General features: G+C 40.9%; 1 protein-coding gene across 8 annotated transcripts in view; it reads right to left on the reverse strand.

Moving 5' to 3' along the window:
* The window catches only part of LOC148031946 (GPI transamidase component PIG-S-like protein), a 59,857-nt gene extending 53,681 nt beyond the window's left edge, over positions 1–6,176 (reverse strand). For all 8 annotated transcript variants that reach the window (XR_015691546.1, XR_015691545.1, XR_015691544.1 and 5 more), the window contains exons 1-2: positions 5,911–6,176; positions 4,914–5,772 (exon numbers count right to left, since the gene is read on the reverse strand). Coding sequence is in view for 5 of the 8 variants with exons in the window: in XM_087682536.1 (XP_087538662.1) it covers positions 4,914–5,772; positions 5,911–6,058 (1,007 nt within the window). In the remaining 3 variants the exon portion in view is untranslated. The remainder of the gene's footprint in view (positions 1–4,913; positions 5,773–5,910) is intronic.
* Between the last annotated feature and the right edge of the window lie 19,768 nt (positions 6,177–25,944).

The following is a 25,944-nucleotide window of genomic DNA, read 5'->3' on the forward strand; positions in this document are numbered from 1 at the left end:
GGCCTAACCTTTCTTCATATAAGAAGGTAAAGGAGAGCCAATAGGCTTACCATCCTACATTTGTAACAGCTCAAGTACTCTATGTATACACTCCTTCTAAGACAAGTAGAGAAGTCCCTTGGAGTGATTGCACATAATACGCATACCAAGTATATGTGAGGCCTATCCCATATCCTTAATCTCAAAGCTCTTCTTAAGCTAAGTCTTTAAAGCATCCAACTCAACATGAGCACTCCTAGTTATAAATATATCAACAACATAAAGCACCAAGATAATAAGGCTACCATCACGGGCCTTCTTCGTATATAAACACAGATCCATATCACTGCAGGAATACCCTTGCAAATGCATAAAAGCATCAAACTTATAGTATCACTCCCAAGATGCCTATAAACACTCTTCTTTAATTTGCACACTAGGTGTTTCTTGCCTTTCTTCGCAAAGCCCTTAGGCTATTGCTATAAATCTCATCATGGAAGTCCCCATGTAAAAAAGTCATCTTCACATCCATTTGATAAAGATCCAAATCCAACTGACCAACCAAGGCCAAGACTAAGCATAGGATAGTCATCTTGACTACAGAAGAAAAAACTTCATCGAAGTCAACACCATACTCCTGCTTAAAACCCTTTGCAATCAATCTAGCTTTCTATGCTGGCTTAGGGTGACTAGGGATACTTTTCAGCTTGCACACGCACGTGCATAGCCATGCACATCTCCCATGAGGCAAGGAAATTAAGTTCCATATACAATTTTTTTATAGCAAATTAAACTCAAACTGCATAGCCCTCTCGCATGACATAATCCATAGAGGGCTCATAGCAATCAGGAGAACGTGAAGCTCTAGAAGAGCTTCTCAAAGCTAGTTATAGGGCTTCTATGATATGTCATTTTTATCCCATAGCGTGATCCTGTACAATGGGCAGTTCTTGGGCCACTACATCAATTGTATGTTGTCTAGCTACTTATACTATAGCAGGAGACTCCTCTTGAAAGACCACTCTACATACCTCAACTACCTGCTTAGGCTGCTTATGCAACTTCTCCTCATGGAAAATCATATCATGGTTACAAATAACCTTCTGAGCCTATAGATCCCAAAAGGTGATAACCCATCTCACTTGCATCCCTATTTTTAAGAAATATGCATTTAATAGACTTCAGATACAACTTATTGCACTTGTCTTTGAAAATATAGCAGAAAGCCTCACATCCAAAGACTTGCAAATGAGCATACAACAGAGATTTTCCGAATCATATCTCCTCTACAACCTAACAACCAAGAGGAGTGCACGGAAATCTATTAATGAGATACACAGCAATAGTAAATGCCTCACCCCAGAAATACTGCAGTAAGTCTATCTAATTAAGCATACTACGGACTCTTTCTCGAATAGTCATGTCCATATGCTCTACAATACCATTCTAGGATGAGCTATATTGACCGGTCAACCAAAGACAACTTACATTCACGAGACATACTACAAGATTCCTCACGAGGCTGAGACTTGCCCCAGTTCGGCTGCAAGTCTCTACCATGGTTACTATTGCCATTACCACCATTTCTATCTCTAACAATTAATGCATGAGAAGTGCAAGCTGCATTAATATTCTTCTTTTTATCTCTTCTATCAGTAGAGAAATCTCTACATCATTGCATTTAAAACGACCCTCGGGGAAATGAGCACTCATAACAGAACAAAAGGTATCCCATGACTTACACAATATAGCAAGTAAAAACAAAGACAATATTATCTTCAAATTGAATGCCTTGCCATACAAGCTCGCTAAAAATGGAATGAAACTCATTCAAATGAGTAGACATAGCCGTACCCTCCTCCATACGAAGATCCAAAAGCTTCTTCTCTCAATACAACTAAGATACAAGACTGTACTTGTCAAAAATATTACAAATTCTTTTCCATAATGCATAAGTATCACCCTCTATGTCAATGACATTAAAATATGTCTACTTTGATAATAACAGAATGAGTGGATTTGTATAGCTCATCAAGTTCTGCCCAATTCTCTGCATCATAAAGCTCAAGCTTGATGCCCTCTAACTTCAATAGTTTAGCCTACCTCTTCTACACCAAGACTTGCTATATCTATGTCTTTCAATCTTGAAAGTTACTGCCATTAAGTTTTTTAATATTAAAGATAGCACTATCAACTCATGAACCTACCACAATGACTACAAATAGCTGTAGATGACGAGTATGGGCTGTTGTAAATCTAACAAAACAATCCCAAAACTGATCCAAAAGGGCAAATAAAAGGGTGGAGACAAATGCGGATATAGCTGTCCATAAACTGCAATCAAAAGAGTGCCAAAACAAATTGTCTGCTCTCCAAAAAAATGATTAAAGACTATAATTGCAGCAATGATGAAATAAAGACAATAGTATATATAAATCCAACTATAGAAAAATAGCCAAGAAAGCAAGCTCCCACTACTAGGAATATCCGAGTAGCAATCTAAGATATATAAAATGCAACTAACAGTGTAGTAACCATGTATCAACAATTGACAAAGTATACAGAATCAAATCAGCCCACAAGCAGAGGTAACTATATCCAACAACATACAAGAGAGCATATATACGAACCAAGAGTCCCATTGTATCAAAGAACCAAGCTCTGCCAAGTAAGTACAAGAGTCTCCCACTGGAAGCAAATCTAGAATGCAAAGTGAGCAAGCAAAGCTCAATACATACCTATCAAAACATCCGAAAAGCCCAAGCACATCACAAATACATCTAGGAGCATAAGTATCCAATGAAGCTTCAATATCTATAACTGAGTAAGCATGGAAGCTCAAAGCAACTGACCAAAGCCCAAGTACATCAAATATAGCTCAAATCCAAGTGTCAAAGCATGTCATAACCATATCCAAGCTCGTAAATCAATATTAGATATAACCGTAGGCATGTAGGATACCTGAAATACCATGTAGACACAATGGGCATTCAAAGCATGAAGCTCATTGTTATATACTTACTATCCAAATTGTTATTACAACAATAAATACTTCAATGAGTGATTGAGCTAATCAAGCTCTAATCAATCCAAAAGCCTTTCCGGAGCATCAATGAATCATTTAAGCATTGCAAACATTTCCCATAAATACTAGTAGAGCATAAACCAATCAAATGCTTGCTGTCCAAACCAAAACTGTTCTATTTTGTGTAAAACAAAGAACTGAAAACTGCACAAAATCAACTCTATGAGTGCTTAGCCTTGTAGCTCTCGTCATGCTCTTCATTTCTAGCTATAGAATACCTGAATGTGATATCATATACAAAAGTTATAGCCAAAATATGAAAATGTTATCGAGCTTCACGATTTCCGAAGCATGCTCTATATCTACTCAAAATGGATAGAATGGCTACTTCTTAACTCAATAAGCACTCAATAGGGCTCAACTAAGCCTTAGGAAGCTTGTCGACAAGCCAAGAGCAACCTAAAGCAAGCTGAGAGAAAGGGAGACATAATGCATACCTCAAGAGAGAGAAATAATGGCTGCCATGAAACCTTAAGCTAAAGTTTTTTCATGGGCTGAAGCAAATGATCAGTGAAGCTCCACGAGTCCAACCTCCGATACCAATAGAAAGGTAGAGCCCGAGTGGAAGCACAAGCGAAAGCAATAGCTATGGCAAATGGAGCAAGAAAGAGAGACACCATATGTGGAAATTCCAACGGTCACAATGTGTGACAAGCCTTCCCTTATTCAATAGTCACTAAAGAATAAAGAATAAAGTGACAATGATGGACACCCGCCAACTACAATGTACAGGTGTGCAGGTACAATATACAATGAGTAAATGTAGGCGGCTCGACACAGGTGCCTTTACCCCCAATACTAGGAGCCTATTAGAATGGCATAGCTAAAAGGATCATTGGTAACTAGACTTCAGCAATGCAAATCCCTCAATGCGCACTGCTTTGATAAAGCTTTGGTAGCTCCAATAAATGTTTTGTGGGCCACCATAGCATGTTCTTTACACTACAAGATAATAAACCCAAGTAGTGCTACACCCTTATGAGGTCGCAGACTTTTCAAGATGATGGCAACAACAACGTGAAGTGGCGAGGATGTGGTTAGGGGCGAGGGTTGTGCTTTTCTAGTGGTTTGAGGATGATTTGTCAAGGAGAGAGCTAAGAGATGAGAGAAATAATAGCAGAATAGAGAGAAAATAGGAGAGATAATGAGTGATAAGGAGAGAGAAAAACTAGAAAGATTGAATAGAAGAGAGAGAAGTCATGAAAGCTAAGTGCAAGTAGATGAGATGAGAGACAGCAATTGTATTATGATAAAAGACATCAAAATTTACATGTTTCACACCTTTTATACCTATGTTAGTGTGACAAGGTATTATCAATAACTCTCTTACTAATACATGTATTCCTAGCTCAAACTATATATTCTTTGGTTGACTTTGGAGTGATACAATCAACCCATATTTTATTTTAGCAACACACACACACAAAGTCACTAACTAATCCACTTCGGAACTGATGCAGCATTACTGCTGAACCTCTGTCATGCACTGAGCTGCTTTGAACAAATCTGCCAGAAGTTGCAATGCAGTATAAGCTTTAAAAAACCCAGCAATTATAAGGACCCAATAGACGACAGCAATCAAGGCAGCATATTCACAAACAGTAATCAGCCCAAGCACTGGCCTAGAATGTCTTTGATAAATCTACTTAGTAAGCAACCTCACATTACTTAATAGCTCAAAAGGACAAAGCTGATAACAATGTCAAAATCAAATTTATAAGTTGGACCAACAAACTCAATTACAACTTCTAGCAAAGCTTGAAGGGAAATAGGATTCCATCCCAATAAACTGAAACTCGTCAAACTTAGCAACCAATATAGAGCATCATAATAGGATCTCAAATCTTACCAATCAAATATCCAATCATTTGGTTCAGCATTTAGTAGGCTAAATGAAAGAATGGCCTTCCCATCAGCTGCAAGCGGCATGGCTTCACCTCTTTCCTCATTGGAAATTTTACTTTGTTGCTCATTGCTCCCTCCATCCATGAAATACCTAACAGCTATCTCACTCATCAACTCTAACTCAGCATCCACTGCCAGACTGTCCCTGTGAGACCCTATGATCCAAGCATGACGATACTTTCCAATCACTGCCCTTGCCTTGAACTGCAGCACTTCAGATGCATGTCCTGAGTGGACACTGCCAATCATCTGCTTTTGTTTCTCAAATGCGTATTCAGAAATACCACCCCACAAACTGTCAACACTCAATATCGTGTACAGCCCCCCCCTACTGACCTGCTCTCCTGAATGATTCGTAAAGCCAGCAATGCCACTTCCACCAGAATAGTTGCTGAGAAACTCGTCAACAACCTGATCACCTTGGTCCACCACCAGATCAAAGAGAGTGGATTTTGCGAGGCCGCAAGGCCAAACTGGAACACCTTCAGGAACTCCAAACTGCAAGCACTTGTCCCTGGAATCCAAACTTGCCATGAGAGTGTATGATGAGTGACATCCACTACTTGTATTATGACCCCTGATACGATTATGCATCAGCTTTGATAGCGTCAATACTGACTCCTCCAGGGCCTGCATTGTAGATTGATCACTGCTATCTAGATCCTTTTCTCTGGTGAAGAGGAAATGAAAGTAACACGGGAATATAAGGGAGGAAGACGTCACATGTGCAGTGTGCGCTTCAATCGTGGTAAAGGGAAGCGAAGTTCGGAAGATTTCAGTTGACTTCAGCCAAAAAGGAAGACCTGCAAACTAAATGGATGAAAATCAATCTCTCTCTCTCTCTCTCTCTCTCTTTTCGTAAAAGGCTCTCTCTCTCTCTCTCTCTCTCTCTCTCTCTCTCTCTCTCTCTCTCTCTCTCGCGTTGAACAAGAACATATTACCAAAAACAAAAGAAAGCAGGATTGAGAGGACCAAGCATAATCGCTTGATCCCAGGCCTCGTGGTTCTACGGGACAGTTCTTCTTTCTTGCTCTTCTGTGCCTCGCCTTCAATAGCCGCGACTGCTTCGTGCCCGTCGCTGACCTCCATTAGAAGTTGCGAGCTTCAATTCACCCAACGATTTGGCCTCTCTCTCTCTCTCTGTCTCTCTCTCTCTCTCAGACATTAATATATCTCTTTCGTTGAATGCCACTACACTAGGACTGTCGAACGCTTTTAAAAAAACTACACTTGTCTCTTAGGCTGGTTACGCACGAGGTGATAGATGACTAACCTCCACCCGGACTGTGGGCATGCATTTTTTGAAATTGGACATGGGCATCATACTTTTACACACCAAATAGATACAGTTTATAAAAAGATAATAAATAATAATTTTATAAACTTTTTGATTGGTTGCAAATGTAAAAAGTGTACCCTTGTCTGCCACTTTACAAAATGGGCGGGAGAGACTCCCCGTCCAAAAGTGGATGGGGAGTTCAACTATTTAGCACGTAAATAACAGGTCATCATGTCCTCTCCAGTGTAAAGGACTGTGGACGCCCAACCTTTAAATAAGTGTTTTGATTGATTAAAGCTTACAAAGTGGGCGTCCATCATTTGGTTTGTAACTAGCCTTATACTCGTCGAAGCCCTTTGAGCTCATGAGATCACTCAAACAAGGTGTCCTGTGTCCCCCTTTCTCTTCGCGGTTTTTGCTAACTAGACCCCTTTGCAATTCAATTTGGGGGACTACCCATGCAATGCAAGGGGGGCTTTCACTTTACCATCCCTTTTACCTTAAAGGGCTCCCCATTCCCTAATAAGCAGCACTTTACGGTTCCAATCTTTATTGATGACAACGTCTCTATTTTAAGAGCTCCAATCTTTGTTGATGAAAATGCTTCTATTTTGAGAGCTCAATGGATGGATTCTTGAAAGTCTATGAAGATTTTGCCAAATTATTGCCGTCGCTAGTCAACATTTAGAAAATCAAGTTCATTTCTTTGGGATGGGGAGGCATCCTTGAATAGGTGCATTGCTATGACTTTGGAGTAGTCCATGCTAGGCAAGTAGTTGGAAATTTGGGGTGACATATCAAAATGGGTCTTTTCTCAAAGCAACAAGTGGAATGGTTACCTAAGAACATAAAAACCATACCACATCAGCTACATTTATTGGGTTGATCTTGCCTTTCAACAAGACCACTTGGTCTAAATGTTCAAGGCTTTCTTATGGCAAAAGGAGAAAAAAGGCCCTCTACCAAATCATTTGGGATGCCCTTACCATTGAAAAAATAGATCGAGGGTTTGGGTTGGAATTACTTCAAAAAAATCATAGAGATTGTGCCTTACCCTACTTAAAAAAATATATGGTTTTCAACCTTGGATGGTGCTTAAGAGATATTTGATTGCTAATGCAATTGTTTCAAGTTCGGAATGGCCTAGTCAATGGAGGTGCAATAAGAATTAGCTAATCTCAAGTCACTCAAACAATGGTGATTGCATGGTCTTTTTTACTCAATGAGGGTTCATGGCCAAAGCAATAGAGCCACAAACCTGACCCATCACTACTTGCTAGCATTTGGCTCTCTCCCTTCACCTTTAATCCCCCTACAAGCCCAACCTAGGAGAATGCCAAATTAGTAAAAGTGTTTACATGAAGGGCCTCAAGCAGCAATGGAAGGATATATGGAATAGAACCACCCACCAATGGGAGGATTTAATTATGATTCAGCAATGCTTTGGCTTCAATGAGAAAGAAATACAATGGATTGTGAGGGACATAGAGAATCAAACCCAATTAGCCAAGTTCTTATATGTACATTGTGCAAAGGTGATCGAAGGCAAGGGAGGAAATCAATTTTGGGATTGTAAAAGAAGCAAGGACATTGTGAGTCCCTCACCAAGGGTTTTTCTACAATTCTGGACTAGTGGGAAGAGTAATATATTGATTTAAAAATAATATAAAAATGCATATAAAAGATGTTATAAAGGGGTGTGTGCATGTGTATGTCTCATTTTGCCATACATTGAAGCCTACAACATTTTTCTCATGTTGCCATATGTCATGAGATAGCCAACTTCCAAGGGCAAAATGTTTTTTTTTATTTGATTAGGTAGAAAGAAGGGAGTATGGATGGGTGATGGAGGGTTGATAACATGATGTTAGAGTTGTGTCATGTGAGGTATAGTGGGGGTAAGAAGAAGGCAATGAAGGAGTAAGGTATCATGTGATTGTATGAGGTGTTGTAGATGCCTGAGTGTTTGTGTCTATTATTTGTAATAAATCACATTTTATGGAAGTTCCTTGAGTTGGCAAATTCTTATTGTTTGCTAACAACTAATCCCTCCTCTCATTCACTAGCATTGAAATAGTTCCCCCTAATTACCTCTCTGTGCGACCATATGAGAGTGGGGTTAATCCTCCCCACTATCCCTACTACACTCTTGCATGACACAACCCTTAGAAAGTGCATGAAACTCTTAGCAACATACTATAAGAGGAGTTGGACAACTCGCTCTCTTTGTTTCTGTGTGTGCATGTGTGTGCATGTGTGTGTGTGTGTGTGTGTGTGTGTGTGTGTGTGTGTGTGTGTGTGTGTGTGTGTGTGTGTGTGTGTGTGTGTGTGTGTGTGTGTGTGTGTGTGTGTGTGTGTGTGTGCGTGCGCGTGCGTGCGCGCATGCACGTGCATGCGTGCGTGCGTGCGTGTGTGTGCGTGTGTGTGTGTGTGTGTGTGTGTGTGTGTGTACACGCACGCACGTGCATGCGCGCGCGCGTGTGTGTGTGTACGCGCACGCACGTGCATGCGCGTGTGAAGAGAAAAGGGAGATGAGATGGTGGCACACAAATAGAGAGAGAAAGGGGGACCTCATAGGACACATCTCCTACTAGCTATAGCACCATGCCAAGAGGTTGGAAAACATATTTTATTGGTGCACATAGACTCTCACCCTTGACACATGTGCTAATTCATCACAACTCAAGTTGAAGGCTACCTATCAACTTTGATCTGACTTAGAGGCACGTCTATACCCAATCAGTGTCTAATCATTGCAATAACTTATCTGAGAAATGGGTATATGTTATGTTGATTTTCTCTGTGTGTAGGAACCTATCTAAGAACCTCTCAATACTCTTCCACAATGAACCTTTGCTCCAAACTCCCCTCCTTAAGCTTAGTTAGCCACCACACGAAGCAAATAACAACGTCCCTCACCTCTACAAGTGATGCCCATGTGTGTAATGATCTGGGCTACAATGTCATGTATTGCCTCTTTGTACCCCCTGTTATAGAGCATAGATGGCTTCTTAATTAGCAACCAATACTCTATCTATGTGGTTTCAACACTCTCTTATAAAGTGTTTCTAGAGATTCCATCATCTCTAGGCTAGAAAGAATGAGCACGTCAAGTGTTTTGATGCTATGAAATGCCCTAATGGCATCCCTTGCTTCTATCACAAGGATGCTTCGAACAAGTGTTGCACAAGGGCATCCATCCTTAGGTTCTCTTGATAAACAAACCATCTTATCTAATTCATAAGGTTAATGGTAAAATCATCTTATGAGAAGCGGTTGGGGTGGTTCAAGCTAGATTGTTCAAGGAAATTTATCCCAAAAAGCATGTGCATTAGACCTACTCAATGTTGTTTTTGGATAAAATTTAGGCGCAAAGATTTCTAGTTTTTTTTGCATGTACTTGATGGGCTGTCATTAAATCTCGACCCACATGGTGATGTGGCAGTCGGTTCCATTCGGTGAAATGGAAGACCCCCCTTTAGGACCAAAAGAGATAATGCAACAATCCCCGCACCACCCACTCGTGGCTTGTCTACGGGATATCAACCTATAATGTGAGCCATGCTTGATGAGGCATTGTGAGCCTTTTCCTTGAAAGCCTAAATAGGATTATGATAGGAGACTAAAACGTGGATAAGCTAAGATGGTTTTGTGCCTCTTCATAGGAAAGATCTAGATGATTTTAGCAGCTAGTTAATTTATGAGCCTTGTGCGGAGAGTCTGGTGTTTCTTGATGAATATTATGAGTATGAAGGTGTGATCACATCAAATGCATAGAGTTATTTTATATTTACAATCTCCAAAGAGTTGTCCTTACCAAGGAGTTATCCTCCTAATGTGAGAGTCATTAAGTTGTAATGTGGACACATATTTATACAAACTCTTATGGTTTACATTATGAGCATGGTGTAATACTTTTTCCCTTGCCTGAAGGTGCTAGATTCTAATGCTTCTAGAATCTAACTAGGTGTAAAACTACTCGTTGGTAGTGTGGGATGACTTTCTCTTTTTGTGTCCCTTCCTTCTTCTAGGTCACCTTCAATCTAAAATTTGAAGGTCCTCTAGATGGTTGGATTCTCGTTAAGTAACACTCTCAGACATATAGTCACAAAAATTGTGGTGATCTCCGCAATGATGCTTCTATTTTCTTTAATGAAACTATTAAGCCTTACTAGGTTTCATCAAATGCATGTTTCAATCTCACTCTTCAAAAGTTCCTTGTTAGTTTCTCTTCTTCTTTATTCTTCTTTCTTTATTATTGGATTTCTTATTCTATTAATGATCCTTGTAAACTTACTCTTTCATTCTTGCTTTGGGTCCTTATGATGGCATTCAAGGGAATTGGGTTAGGTTCCTTAATCATCTCTATTTAACAACCGCAAGGCACAATAGCTTTGATTAATACATTTTTCCTAAGATAATGAGGGTACATGTATGATGCCACACCCAATGAATCTTTGATCTACCTTATCAACTCAATTTGCTTCCTATTTTTTAAGGCATGGTATAGAGTAAATATGGCTTGATAGTCCACACCTCCAACAAGTGATCTCCTCCTGAGGTTCTCCCAATATTCTTATACTATTGCTTTCTACAATTAAGACTAGGATGGGCGTGTTTTTTTAATGAGGAATGCATTCTCCTTTTATCAAAGGATATATAAAGTTCATGCACACATACTTATCTATCTGCTCCTCCACATGGTGAACAAGAATGTCACATGGAGGGTGTATTGCAAAGGGATAGGTGTCCTAGGGATGCTCAATACCTTGTTCTATTTGAGGTACAATAAGCCCTGATTTTAGGGGAGCTAGCAAGGATAAGGGGATCACTCTTGTAGAGGGCATCTCCATTTGGATAACAATGAGTAGGGTATGACAAGCCCCTTGGGGCTCAACACGCTAGAACATTGTATTGATATCTACTACTAGTAGCACAACCCACAAGTTTTTGGTCTCATGGCAATATGATAGTAATCGACTACTACCACAATCAACACAATGGATGGTCCATTTATAATCATTTCTAGGTTGTCTTAACCTCTCTACTAGCCTCATCAATTCTCTAACTTTGTTATTTATGCGTGGCTATCTCTTAACAAATGCTTGCACTTTCTTGGCAGATACTTGTGGGTACTATACTTTAATTATAAATAGACCTTGAATGCACATGATATAGATAATATATATATCGAGAATCCCTTGAGGCTCATTCTAGACCTTTCCTCCTCCTCCTCCTCCTCCTCCTTCATCTCATCTCCTCCTTCTCCCCCTCCCTCACAACCATCTCTGTCCCCTTCCATCTCCTCCCCTTCCTTGCCCATCTTTGCCCCCTGTTGTGCCTCCCGTAGAGCCCATCCCCATCGTTGGCCACATCCCCCACATCCTCAACCGCTATGTGTACTGCCACCTCACCTTTGTCCTCCCTACACACATCGCTTGGCTAGTTAACGGCCACCAACTGTCCACTTTCCCTCCTCCCGCCCACCACCACACTTCTCTATATATAGGCCATCGACTCAAATTGCCTTTTCAAAGACCTTGTCATGCTCCATTGGTCTAGGCTATAATTATGCTTATTGCCTTATATAATGGTTTGTCTCAAAGATCATTCATTTGTGGATAATCATGGGTGGATTCCTCTTATCCTTGCTCGGAATTTACAAGCATTTGTAAGTCAAACTATGAGCTTGTCCTTTTGGCTAGCTTCTGAGACCCTCTTTTGAAGAGATCCTTGAGCATAGAGAAGCTCACCTTTTTTTACAAACAATGAACCATTTTCTTCCCTTTTCCCCTCGACAAAGGCCAAAGCCACTACTGCTTGCTTTTCCATATGTGTGAAGCCATTGGCTTCATAATGCTCACATTAGTCTATGAATTTATAGGGGTCATCACTCAATTAATACTTGTCTTGTCTCTTTACTATTTGTAGAATCTTGGCTTGCTCTTTGAAAGTAGTGCCTATTCTTAACCCATTCAACAAACTTTTGCTAACTAATGCAGCACTCCTAGTATTCAAACACTTATATTGCATCTATCTATGTCATCTTATTGGATGCCAATATATTGGTTGTTGATATTGGATGTTGCATTGCATTATATTCATGTCTATCTCTTGCAAGGCAATGTAATTGTTGTAATTGTGTTCTAATGCTTGTAGCATATCTATGCTCACTTCGAGTAACATGGACTTTATGTCTACAAACACTTACGATATCATTTGTACTCATAGAACACATATTGGGATCACCATTGTAGTGGACAACCTAAGAAAACATGAAAAGAACTAATTAGTATTAGTTCTCAAATAATTTAAAAACGCATATAATGCCATTGTAAAAGAGCACATCAATCTAAAACATTGGAGTCTCTTCAAAGGCAACAAAAAATGGCTTCAAGAGATAATATATCCAAGAGTTTGAATGGATTTTAGGATGAACTTGTGCAATGATTTGTTAGGGTTAACATTGCAAGAATTTTATTGAGACAAACTATCAAAGAGAGCTTGCATATCAAGCGCAATACACTTTGTTGAAAGGAAGTTCTATTTATTGTGAGTAATAAACTCACGAGAGAGAGAGAGAGAGAGAGAGAGAGAGAGAGAGAGAGAGAGAGAGAGAGAGAGAGAGAGAGAGAGAGAGAGAGAGAGAGAGAGAGAGAGAGAGAGAGAGAGAACATAGAGTAGTTAAAAAATATATTAAATATCTTAAAAACTAAATCAACAAACATTAACAAAAGCATAGTTGAAGCATGTATTGAAAAAAACATTATCACATGTATTTTCAAAATTGAAAATCTAAATAAAAGGTAAACTATAAATTTGAAACATGAATATTGATGAAATAATAATATTATTATAAAATAAAAACATAAGAGAGAGAGAGAGAGAGTGTGTGTGTGTGTGTGCACGTGTATATATCCATAAGTGTGTGCATATTTATTCATCATAAAGCCAAGATTGAGAAATGATTATATTATTAAAAATAATAATTTTCTTAAAATTATTATATTTATATATTTATTAAAATATCATATTAAAATAATATATTTTAAATATCATATCAATATTAAAATAAGTAAATAAATAAATATGATATCTACATGTTATAAATATAATAAAAGGGCATGTATATATGTATGTGTGAGCGTGAATGCATATCTATGTATATGTATGTGCATATTTATTCGCCATAAGACAAGATTAAGGAACCACCGTGGACGAAAAAAAAGAGAAAATATAATGTAAAAAAACGACAGTCACCATGCATTAAAAAAAACCCAAAGAAAGCACAAAGAAATGACATGATTGGAATAACAAGAGTGTGTATAGATGGGGCCAAAAAAACTAAGAAAAATAATATATCAATATGATAACTTATTGCAAGATCACAATAATACATATGTCATAGACAATACATGAGAGATTTTGCAAAAAATGTAATATAATCTATAAAGCAATAACCCAACGTAGTAGATAATCATTAAATCAAAGTTATGATTGCCTTGTTTCTTATGCTCAAAACTTAGTTGAAATGCTTTAGTTCTACAAACTCAAGGTTTACTGTACAACTCCTTGAGTTGATCATTTTAGATCATTTGGAACCTATTTAAAGACCCTTTGTTGCATGGTTTTGACGCTTTTAGCTTATTAACAATAACTAGAGGATTGTCTTGACATAGTGTCCTATGTAGCTTGCTTGCTTTGATCTTAAAATCAACTCTTCCACCCCATATGCTGAAAGCTCAAGTAATGCACGCCTAATACTTTGAGTTGGCTCATTTTGACATCCTAGATTCATTTGGAGACCACTTAAGCACTTGGATCTGGTCCTACTAGCACCCAATACATTCTTTAGGATGGTGCCCTTATGTTGACTACTTCTTCTTGCTTAGAAATACCACTTGATATATGTTTTCATGAATTCATGTTATAATACCTCAAGTTGATCAAAGTTCACCACTTAGCATCATCCTATGAAAGGCATTCTACTGCATAGTCTTGAACCTTCATCTAACAAACTAGCCATGGACACTATAGAGAATAAAAGCCTTGGTTTCTTGAGTGGAAAATCTTCTAGAAAGCATCAATTTTGTGAGCTTGATGTTGGTACCCTAATTTCTTGAGTGGTACCAACATCATTCAATCTCCTTGTCTTAGAACCCATAACCCCTTGGAACTTGGAGTCAAAAATCTTGACATCTTGATTGGATAGTGAGCACCGTAAAGACTTGAATTAGTAATATAAAATCACCATATCTAGCTCATTTTTACCAACTTGAGGTATTAAGAGGAAACAACTCATGCTTGTGGAAGAATCCCAAAGACTTTATCTTAACTATCAACAGTGGAACCACCTTGCTTGGAGCCACTTGTGGACATCACCTAGAAGTCTTCTTTCCTTGAGGGCCAAATACAACTTTGAGCTTAAATTGAGTAGACTTACTCTTTCTTTTAATTCTACCATAGTCAAGGTATTCCTAATCCTTGAGTTTCCACATCAAGGTATTACTAATTGCATCTTCTCGAAAGCCTAAAAACACCTTACATGCTTCATTCCAATGTCATCCAAATACTAAAAGATTCAAATACTTGTGAGATGACTTGATAACCAAGCTATCTTTCTAGTTGCAAAACCAAGAGGTATTAAAACTTCATAAGCATGGGAATATTGGGACTTTTGGAGCCACAATGGTGTTGGGACTTCTAAAACCATGTACGTTTCAATTTCAAGAACCATGGTAGTTTCTAGAACCATGGGATATTACTTTTTGGGAATATTTTGCAATAATCTAGCCTATTGAGAAGCCTTCAACTTGATATGGATATAAGAAGCTAATCCATCATCCCAATTCTAATAACTTGAGGTATTGCTTACTCTTGAGCTTAGCTTATGCATTTGGATCTATGCCAACTACATTAGCATCAAATCTTGATAGCTTGCATATTAAGTTCAATAACTCTCTTCGATCTAAAGCGTTCATCCTACCTAACAAGAGGTCACTCCCTACTTGTCTTGACCTAAGAACATGACTTTGGCAATTCTAGCATAGTCAAATTACCATTTCTTCTCGAATTGACTCCATTCCATTGCATTTTTCCTCAAATTGTAGCCATTTATTTGAGCTTTGTTGGTAATAAGTAAAAAAAGGATATATATTGATTCATTGAGAGGTCCTTGTTGAGCCAAACAAATAACACTTAGGTTCAACAATTTAATAAGAGGGGATTGATCCTATGGCCTTAGTGGTGCTTTTGGAAATGGGTTACAAACGTTATTCCAAAATTAAGTGTTTATTGTTTTAGATATATTATTGCTCTTCTCGCAGCATTGATGACTTGATTGGGACATCTTGATTTTCTAATAACACTCTAATGTCAACTTGCTTGAAGATGCATGCAATAATATATATGTTATGCTATGTCTACGAGTGACCATTTGATCAACTTGGGCTTTAGACCTAGAGAAGTGCACATGTCATGGACCTAGTTTGAGTATCCAATGCCATGGAAGAACTTAAGACTAGTTTCTTACCTAACTATATTGAAATGGCTACAATCGAGGGTTGGGATTGTTGTAGTTTCACTTTTTAATTGGACTTAGTAGTGGCTTGTCTAGTGGTTCTTAGCTTGATGATAGTCAACAATGGCTGTTGTGGTGGATCCTTGACTACATTGGAAGTAGTAGCTTGTTGTACAACATCCTTAGGAGAGATGCAAGTTACTTGATGCTATTATTTTACTCTTCTTAGGTAGCATCACTAGTATCCTGAGTTAGTGGCACAAGGCTAATGTTGTTTTAGTTCAAATTTCCAAATTGGTTTAATATAGGCTGACATTTCTTTCTTTGATAAGCAAGAACCATGGGTGGTTACACATCTTGATTAGAAGGCTAAGATGTCTTATTTTTGTATATAGCAATTGGCTCTCTAGTTGCCAATTTTTTAGAATTTACTTTTTTTTGGTTCTAATTTAGCTTTTTGGGTCTTTGGTTTGGCATTGCTTTTGCCAAATGTCAAAGTGTAATAGGTTTAGATATTGGAGGAGTTAGCTTGGATGGTCTTAGTAACTAAATTCATCTATTATATGGCGGGGATATTTGGTTATTATTTTGGTAAGCTTAGGAATAACCATGATTTTGATTGTAATATTAGGCATACACTTGGTGCTTTTAAAAAAAATTTAGAAGAAATTGGTCAGGAGTGTTTTTCTTTGTTTTTTGTTCTGAAGTAGTTCCTTGAGCACTTATTGACTCCCCTCTCTATAAATCATTATTGAGCATGACATAGAGGCTTTGGTTTCCTTCTAAGGATAGGCCAATGTGCCTTTATTGAAACTGGTAAATATCTTGACCTTGGGGAGATTAAGGTGGTATTCATTGGTTAAGATTTACAAGAGCTCAACAATGGGACATGAAATAGATATACTTATTGTTTCAAGAGCTCAATACACCTACAACAAAACCATGTCTCACGTAATTGGCTTGTACTCTTGCTCGAAACCATCTTAACTCACACACACACATGCACACACACACACACACACACACACACTCTCTCTCTCTCTCTCTCTCTCTCTCTCTCTCTCTCTCTCTCTCTCTCTCTCTCTCTCTCTCTCTCTCATGAAGAAAGTTGGAGATTCAAAGATATAGTAGACTCACCTATTTACCTTAACTACACATTGCATTCCAAAAAGGTGGAAGGCTCATCAATGGTCCACAATTCATGGCTTGCATTTCAATCGACTCCTTCAAATCTACATCGTGTGGCTAAACTACTAATAGAAGAAGAAGGAAAAGTTGATGGAGAAGAGCATCTCTTAATTTTTCCCACTTTATCTCTCTCACAGTCTCCCTCACACACTTCCTCTCACTCAATATTGTAGCCCTTTACATAACTATATTAAAATGGTTGCAATCCCTTAGGAGAGATGCAAGTTACTTTCACACACAAGCAATGATAGTTAAGTGCAGGGAGATAAGTTTGGGTATGACAGGCTGAGCTCCTCAGGTCCTCCTTCCACCACACGTCTAGAAGTCATGTGACCATTCCCGCCTCCAGGTGGAGGGCATGCAACCCTCATTACCTCCATAGGAAGCCATGACCAACACATCTGACGGTGTAGATGGGGCGTTGTCCCCTTCTAGACACCTTTTTCCTTTTCGGTCTATCCTTTCGGGGACGAGCCCTGCTCCACTCCATCACAACCAGTCCACATTACTTAGCATAAGCCAAGATCTACTAATGGCTAGAATACACCCCGCAGTCGAAGAAGTATGAATATCATCATGGGGGCCGCCTCTCTACAACAAACACTGCATGCCTCACCTCACCCCTCCTCCTCATATGCACTTGATAATCCACTGGTTAATCCCTTTCATGCAAATAACTCTATCCTGCCTCAAAGCCTGACCTTGGTTCACATTTTGTAGATTTCCCCACAGTAGCCGTCATGGAGCACAATGCAGCTGGCATGCAAGGAAGCTCTCCTCCGTAGAAGGAAGCATAAGGCACAAGCGCCTCCACCAGAGCGACATGTGCCTACCCTTAAGAGGTATGCACCAAAAAGAGGCCCTAAGGGGCATCGTCCCAGATGCAGGTCAAAAAATTTCGAGGCTAGGAAAACAAAGGCTCAAGGGAATGCCTGAGGAGTGGCAACCCTGGCCGTGTAGACCCGCACCAGACACTCAGGCACATGGTACTCAAAAGAGGAGATGGCAGCTAAAGACAAGAGAAAATTTGATGAATTATTTAAAAGCATTCTTGAAACAACTACGGCCAAGGATTACACAATTCGGGTCCCAGCCGATATCTTTCCTGCCCAGCCTGATGGGAGCCCCTCACCGGCATAGCCCTAGTCACCTCACCACTCGAACTCACCCCGCCTCATACAAAGAGAATAGCCCCTATGTTGTATAAGTTGCTTAACAAAGGCCATCTTGCCATAACTTTTTGTCCTTAAGTGGTTAAAGGGGCAGGCTCCCCAACTGTACAAACCTCTCGTACCTACTACTAATACATGTCACGTCTTTAACAAGCGCCGATGATATGCATCGCAGTCAGCACCATAGGATTTTGATAAAGTAATATATTTTTGTGTTGCATCTTTTCATTATAATTGATGCATGTGATTTGCATATACTCTCACGAAGTGTCAAGTGGATGCAGGACGACACAGGTCTTTGTACAAAAGTGTTCAATGCCCAAGTCACCGCAAGACCACCAACCTCACAAAGAGCCATGACGAAGCCACATCGTCGAAAGCGAAAATCACCCTTGCTGATTTCCCACATCGCATGGCCCAAAGCATGATTAGTAGTGGCCACTCTCTCTTTCTGGGTCAAACTCTACACCTGGCACTTACGACAGCTGTTACCTCAATTGTACCAACATCGCATATTACAAAGAGGTTTTGCAAAATCTCCATTGTATCTCCCCATCTCAACAACTGTTCCTCTAGCAACAAGGCTAGGACACAATCATCACTATAATATTCATTTCACAGCCTTTGAATCTTGACATTTTCCAATCCAATTGAAGGCTGATAGCCTCAACGTATTGCAATGGTTATACTCATGTTATTCCCAAAAAAAAAGGGAGGAAAGAAAAGAAAATAAGAAAAAGAAAAACAAAAGGAAAAAAAAAAACAGAATGAAAGAAAGAAAGGAAAAAAAAGCACTCACAATCACAGCACGACACCTAGGGGTCCTCAAATTAGGTACGCCTAGTGACCTTGGTCGGCTGGCTCCATCCCTAGTTCCCTAGCCCTCTACACATCCCCCACAATTGTTTAGGGCACATCAAGGGCAGGACATACCTAGGGAGCTTGTCTCACTTATGGTTAGACTTGTCACCCTGATCCATTTGCACGATTCCATTTTGCACTCCGCCTTAATACCATTGCAATCGATCGTGGTAAGTACCGCACGAATGGCCATGAAAAGTACACCATACTCATCGAGCAAGCCCAGAGGCTACCAACTACCAAAAGTTCGGTATCAATGTGTTCAATTATGCTACATCGTGCTGTCACAACGCAAAGGATGTCTCATACACCTTCATGTGTACTTCTCCTCAACACGGACAGCTTTGCTTCATCCACACATTGTTACGAGGAACCAGACCTGTGGTCTTCTAACTACATAATATCTAAGTATGTACGAGTACTCACATCATATCTGCACCAAAATATATACACAGTTTGGGTCCTCAAGTGCGGGACAATACTCTCAGTTTGCTTAGAGTTCGACCTGTCTCCCAAACTAATCGAACTACGTCTTGTGCACAATAAAAAAACTAGCACTACCCCGAGGGAGAGACCACATATGAGAGGTTTTCAATTGCAGGTATTGAAGACTCCAACAAAAGTGTCGTTCTCCCTTCATCAACACTCAACTCTAAATTCTTATCATTTATCATCATGCAAGCCCACCAAGAATCGTTGGCCGCAGAATCCCTGGAACATCAACACCTGTGCCAACCCATGAGTGCAACTCCTAGCCCTATCACCAATCACATGCCCCCAATGACCTTCATCTGCACCACCACCAAAACTCCTCCACGGCAAATCACAGTTGTCCCTTCCACCCACGTCTTCAGTGGCATACTAAAGCTTGCTACCTACGACGATGAGTGCCATGGGACTAGCACTCATTTAGGAGAGGGTAATGTTAACCCTCAAACGAACAAGGTGGAAAAGTCGAAAAATCTAAAGCAGAAGACAAGCCCAAGGCAAAAGCGAAACGAAAGGTGAAGGTGCGCCAAGAAGAATCAAGAAACACAAGAAGTGTGAAAAAGTCCTAAATCAAAGAGAAAGGCGCACAAGAGAAACGCAAGTTAATACTTGTGTAAAAGAGCGCAAGGCGCACAAGGATTTATTTTAAAGAGTGCCAGGCTCTCACCCATGCAAATTGTAAAGGTAGATGAGCGGTAGGAAGAAAGCTAGGAAGATAGGAGGGCAATGGGAAAAAGGGCCTAGGCTACGGCCGGCCATGTAAAAAAGGGGATAAGGGGATGAACGCCCAAAAGGGATTTAGGGTTTTGTATATAAAGTTGAAAAGTGAATGAGAAGCTCATTCTTGTGTGTGAAAAAAAGTAACTCTCCCCTTCTTCTTCTTCTTCTTGCTAGCTTGAGCTTGTGCTTGAGAGAGGGTGTGAGAGTGTGAGGGAGTGAGTGTGTGAGGGTGAGGGACCGGGGAGGAGAAGCTCTCCATCTCCTCCTCTCTTCTTCTCTTCTCTTCTCTTCTCTTGTCTTGCTCACGGCAATGGAGCTTGGAGCGTGGAGCTTGAGGATGGAGCTTGCTTGAAGCTTGCACTTGGATCGTGGAGCTACCGGAGTGTGCGAGAGAGGAGGTAACTCGATCGGCATAGAGGTGAGCTCACTACACCTGTAGATATGGATGGTACATCGGCTATGTGAGAGGTAGCCATTAGTGCTTGGCTTGGAATGCTTGAAGCAATAAGCGGTCCGTGGGTCTTGGCAGTTGAGTGAGAGATCCCACGTGAGCTTTGTGTGCTCTGGTGTTGGCCTTCGGATGTCCACATGGACATACACACGTGTGATACTATCAGCTTTTGATCAAGCTTCATCATACACTTCATCTTTGGTTCATTGGTCAGATGCACCATCTCCTTGGCCAAATCTTTGAGAGATTTCTCCTCAAGCCTAGGCTTTAGGTGCCTTGAAAGTGCTGGAGGTGTCACATTCCACAAGGGGCATCGCCACGGCCAAAGGCTATAATTGTTGCGATTCCTAATTTGAAGTAGTAGCAGCTAATTCAGTGGATTGCTACTATTGGTAGAGTGCGGTGTCAAGTCCTTAGGTAGATCAGAAGTGGTTGTGTCTTTTGTTGCCCTTTGAGCATTCACTTGTACAGATCGAACATCAGTTGAGCTAGCCACGGTAGATTGCATAGGCATATCCCTATGTTGAGAATTAGGGGTGTTGTCATGTCCTACACCTTGGACATTTGAAAGCTCAGATGGAGATAGAGATTGGGATTGAGTAGCTGCACCTGATGATTATTGTTGTGCTTCATGTGTCCATCAAGGGAAAGAGGGTGTAGGAGATTTGGGACCCCTAGGTGGACTTGACACTGGTTGGACGTTTTGCTCATTGCTATTTGACGATTCTGCCATTTGCTTTGTTGAGCAATCAACCTTATCATGAGCAACATTGTGCCCGTGATTCTCATCATCCTCTTGGGAAGTCAAAGGCTCCTTGGATACTAGTGGTCTTTGTGCACACCCGACAATTACATCTAATATCTACTTGTTAAGCATGCTAGGATGAGGATCTATCTTTTGAGCAGTCATGTTTGGTTTCTTGACTTTAATTGTGAGGGGCTCAGTTACTTCGATGTTATTGACTTGAGGCTGGGATTTTCGTTTAGATTTTCTCCTTCACTTCTTTGCTTTTGATACAATTTGGACTTCAGCTAATAGAGGTGGTTTACCAGGGGGCTTTGGTATCCAAATCCATCGATTACCTGCGTAATACCCTTGAGCACGTAGCAACGCTTTGGATATCCATCGCGGCATTGTGCTGGCTCCCCATCAATACCTTTGTTTGTAAGGCTTGGGCTTCTTTTGTGGTCTTCTACGATATTTGTAAGTCCAAAGCCTATCCTTGGCACTATCTCCTGACCTTCTTGTTTCAAGCATGGCCTTGCTCACTAGTTCTCTATGTTCAATGTGCACTTCTATCAACTCTTTCAATAAGTCCTTGCGCTCGTTACTAGGCTTGCCTATATGTCAGAACATTCCTTGTCTTTCCCTCGAGGTTTAATGAGGCCACCCTTGCTAAAGGTTGTGATTATCCTCACACCGATAGTGTCAAGTGTATCCTTTGTGCTATATAATCGGCCTAGCACTTCATCACCCTTTTAAAGGGTCTTTCTAGGAGGGTTTCCTTTCCACAATCAACACTATTTGGGGGAACATGGAATAAGATAGGCAAGCTTTCAGTTTCAATAGTTATAAGGATTTTGCACTTCCCTATAAGTGCTTGTGGATGTCCCCCGTAAGGATTAAGAGTTGCATTAGCTGGTATGAGCTATGGTTGGTCCAATTGAGTCCATGATTCATAGGTTAAGATATTGAAATCTGCTCCTTTGTTAATGAGAGCATTGATACTTATGTTCTGTTTTTAGGGTGAGTTTGTTCCTGAGATAAGTAGGCGGTACTATGTCTTCATCTTCCGAATCTTGGCTTATAAATTCAAGCCTTCTGATACCTGACTTTGAGTACCCAACTGCATAACTAGATGTGGATTCTCTACTAATTTCTTGGGTCATCTATGCATTGCCATTCAAGGTGCATCTATCATTAAGACTGTCATGTTTAGTCATCCTCGTAGTTGTAGCTTGATGTTGCTGCATTCCGCTTTGACTAGATGCAGTCCAAATGCAACCTACACAATTTTTTGTACATTGGCCTTTTTGCTCTTTTTGGCTAGATTGGCCCATTGAGATTCTAGGGTCTCTGTTTATATTTGTTCGGCGGGTATGGGCTTTTGGTTGTTGTTTTGCAAGTGAGAATGTATGCTTGTGTAGATCCATCACTACACTAGGATCTAATTTGAAGGACCTCTCACGGCACACTTTTTCTCTCTAGCTTACTTGGCGGAGGTGCAGAGGGGGCATAGCCCCTTATGCGGGGTTTCAGGGGGCCGTTGCGCTAAATATTATGCATGATTTGAAGGACTGCTTGTAGCCAAATTTTGGACTACTTGCTCTAGATTTTAGCCTAGTGATAGATTTATGAAGTGTTTTGGGCTCTATATGGTCTTTGGGTTAGTTTCAGGGTCCACATGTTAAAAATGTGAAAAAATCCAAAATCGACCTAGCATGTCCAAATTGTAGGGGCCAAATGTCCGATTTGGCCCATCTGAATGGTCAAGGGCCGAATACAATTGGTCCAAATATCAAATTCAGTCAGTGCAAATGTGTGAAAGGGAGCGATGGATCAAAGGTTGGACTCGAGAGCTATGGCGGGAGAGCAAGAGCAAGAAAGGAAGAGCCTAGAAATGGGAACTCCAACAGTCACAATGTGTGACTGGGCCTTCCTTTATTCAAATTGTCACTAAAAGAATAAAGAATAAAGTAACGGTGACGGGCGCCCGCCACCTGTAGTGTGCAGTGGCGGTGAATGTCAGTGTGGTAATACACGGGCGGCTAGGCAAAGGCACCTTTACCCCTAACAACCTCCCACTTAAAGGAGAATCTGCCCCAGTGAGGAGTGAAAAGAAAAAGAAAAAAGACAGTACAACATGTACACATGTACAACAGGATGAGGAAAGACGTCATCTCATCCCACGCCCATCAACCTCCTGAGGAAGGCAAAGCGCTCTGTAGAGAGGCTTTTCGTGAGCAGATCTGCAGGATTCTGGTTAGTCGAGATCTTGACAAGATCAACAGATTTGTCCTCAACAACCCCATGTATGAAGTGATACCTCACCTCAATGTGTTTCGTCTTCGCATGGAAGATCGGATTCTTGGCTAACTGAATAGCACTCATAGAATCCAAATGCAGTGTAGGGATAGCATCAATACCAAGCTCACAAACTAAACGACCCAACCAAATGGCCTCCTTGCAAGCCTTAGTGGCTGCAACATACTCGGCCTCAGTAGTAGAAGGGGCCGTGCATTTCTGCACCCTAGATATCCAAGAAACAGTACCTCCAGCATAGGTGAATACATAGCCGGAAGTGGACTTCCTACTATCTGCATGTCCTGCATAATCAGAGTCAGTGTATCCCATGACTCCTGTATCCTAGCTGCCATAGCATATGCACATATCTACAATGCCCTCCAGGTACCTCATGATACCCTTCACGGCATCCCAATGCTTCTTGCCAGGTGTAGCCATATAGCGTGCTACAACACCAACTGCAAAGGAAATATCTGGACGAGTGGCTATCATGGCATACATAAGACTCCCCACTGCGGATGCATAGGGAATCTTGGCCATCTCGGCCTTCTGCTCTTTTGTCTACGGACAATCAGCCTGTGATACCTTCACATAAGAAGACAATGTACAGCCAATAGGCTTTATGTCCTGCATGCGGAAGCACTCAAGGACTCTATGAATGTACTCCCTCTATGACAAGTAGAGGAGTCTCTGATGCCTGCCACGTGTAATGCGCATACCAAGTATGTGAGCGGCATGTCCCAGATCTTTCATCTCAAAGCTCTTCTTGAGCTGAGTCTTAAGAGCATCTAGCTCATCATGAGCTTTCCCTGCTATCAAGATATCATCCACATAGAGTATCAAAATAAATAAAGAACCATCACGAGCTTTATTTGTGTAAAGACACGGATCCATAGCACTCCGGCTGTAGCCCTGTGATTGCATAAATGCATCAAACTTATGATACCACTCCCTAGGTGCCTGTTTCAAGCCATAAAGACTTTTCTTCAATTTGCACACTAGGTGCTGTATGCCAGGTTCTGCAAAGCCCTTAGGCTGCTCCATATAAATCTCATCATGCAAGTCCCCATGTAAGAAAGCTGTCTTGACATCCATCTGGTATAAATCCAAGTCAAGCTGAGCAACTAAAGCCAAGACTAAGCGCATGGTGGTCATCTTAACCATAGGAGAAAAGACCTCGTCAAAGTCCACACCATGCTCTTGCTTAAAACCCTTTGTTACCAATCTAGCCTTGTATGCCGACTTGGGGTGTCCAGGGGTACTTTTTAGCTTGTACATCCACTTGCATGGCAAAGCCTTCTTGCCCATAGGCAAGGAAACCAAATCGCAAGTGTCATTCTTATGTAGGGAGTCTATCTCAGACTGCATAGCCCTCTCCTAGGAGCGAGTCTCATCCTTGCGCATAGCCTCATCATAAGTGAAAGGCTCTCCTGCATCTGTAACCAAGACATAATGCATCGAGGGCTGAAATCTATCTGGTGGACGTCTGTCTTTAGTAGATCGTCTCATGGCAGGCTCTGCTGCCTGCCCAACTGCATGTCTAATGCCCTGACCATGAGCATCTACTGCAGCTGTAGGCTGTCCAATTGACTATGCGGGAGCTCTCGGCTCCTCCTGAAATATGACCCTGCGGATCTCAACAACTCTCTTAGGCTGCCTATGCATCTTGTCTTCATGGAAGACTACATCATGACTACGGATGACTTTCCACGCCTGCGAATCCTAGAGATGGCAACCCATCTCACCTGCATCCCCAAAACCAAGGAAAATGCATTTGACACTCTTGGGATCCAGCTTACTTCTCTTCTCCCTGGGCACATGGCAAAATACCTCACATCCAAAGACACGGAGATGCGCATAAGAGGGAGGTTTTCCAGTCCATACCTCCTCTGCAACCTGGAAATCCAAACCACTAGAGGGTGATCTGTTTATGACATGCACAGCTGTACTAACTGCCTCAACCCAAAAGCTCTGTGGTAGGCCTGCATGGCTAAGCATACTATGTACACGCTCCATGATGGTTGTAATATTCCACGTTTTAAAAAAAACGAATCGGATAAATGGAATTTTTTTTAAAATTTCCCCCTACCCCTCCACCCGACTGACGAGCTGGAGGGGGAGGGAAATAGTAGGAGCCATTAAGCTCCTTGTTGGAGCCTTATGGAGGGAGGGGGGACATGCGTGTTGACACACAGGGGAGGAAAGATCCCCCTCCCCTCCACTATTTAATGACGGGCCAGAGATGAGGAAGGAGGGGGGACGGAAGGCTT

The sequence above is a fragment of the Lygodium microphyllum genome, chromosome 8 (genome assembly GCF_053477565.2).
Source record: "Lygodium microphyllum isolate KBCC chromosome 8, Lygodium_microphyllum_v1.1.10, whole genome shotgun sequence".
Classification (NCBI taxonomy): Eukaryota; Viridiplantae; Streptophyta; class Polypodiopsida; order Schizaeales; family Lygodiaceae; genus Lygodium; species Lygodium microphyllum.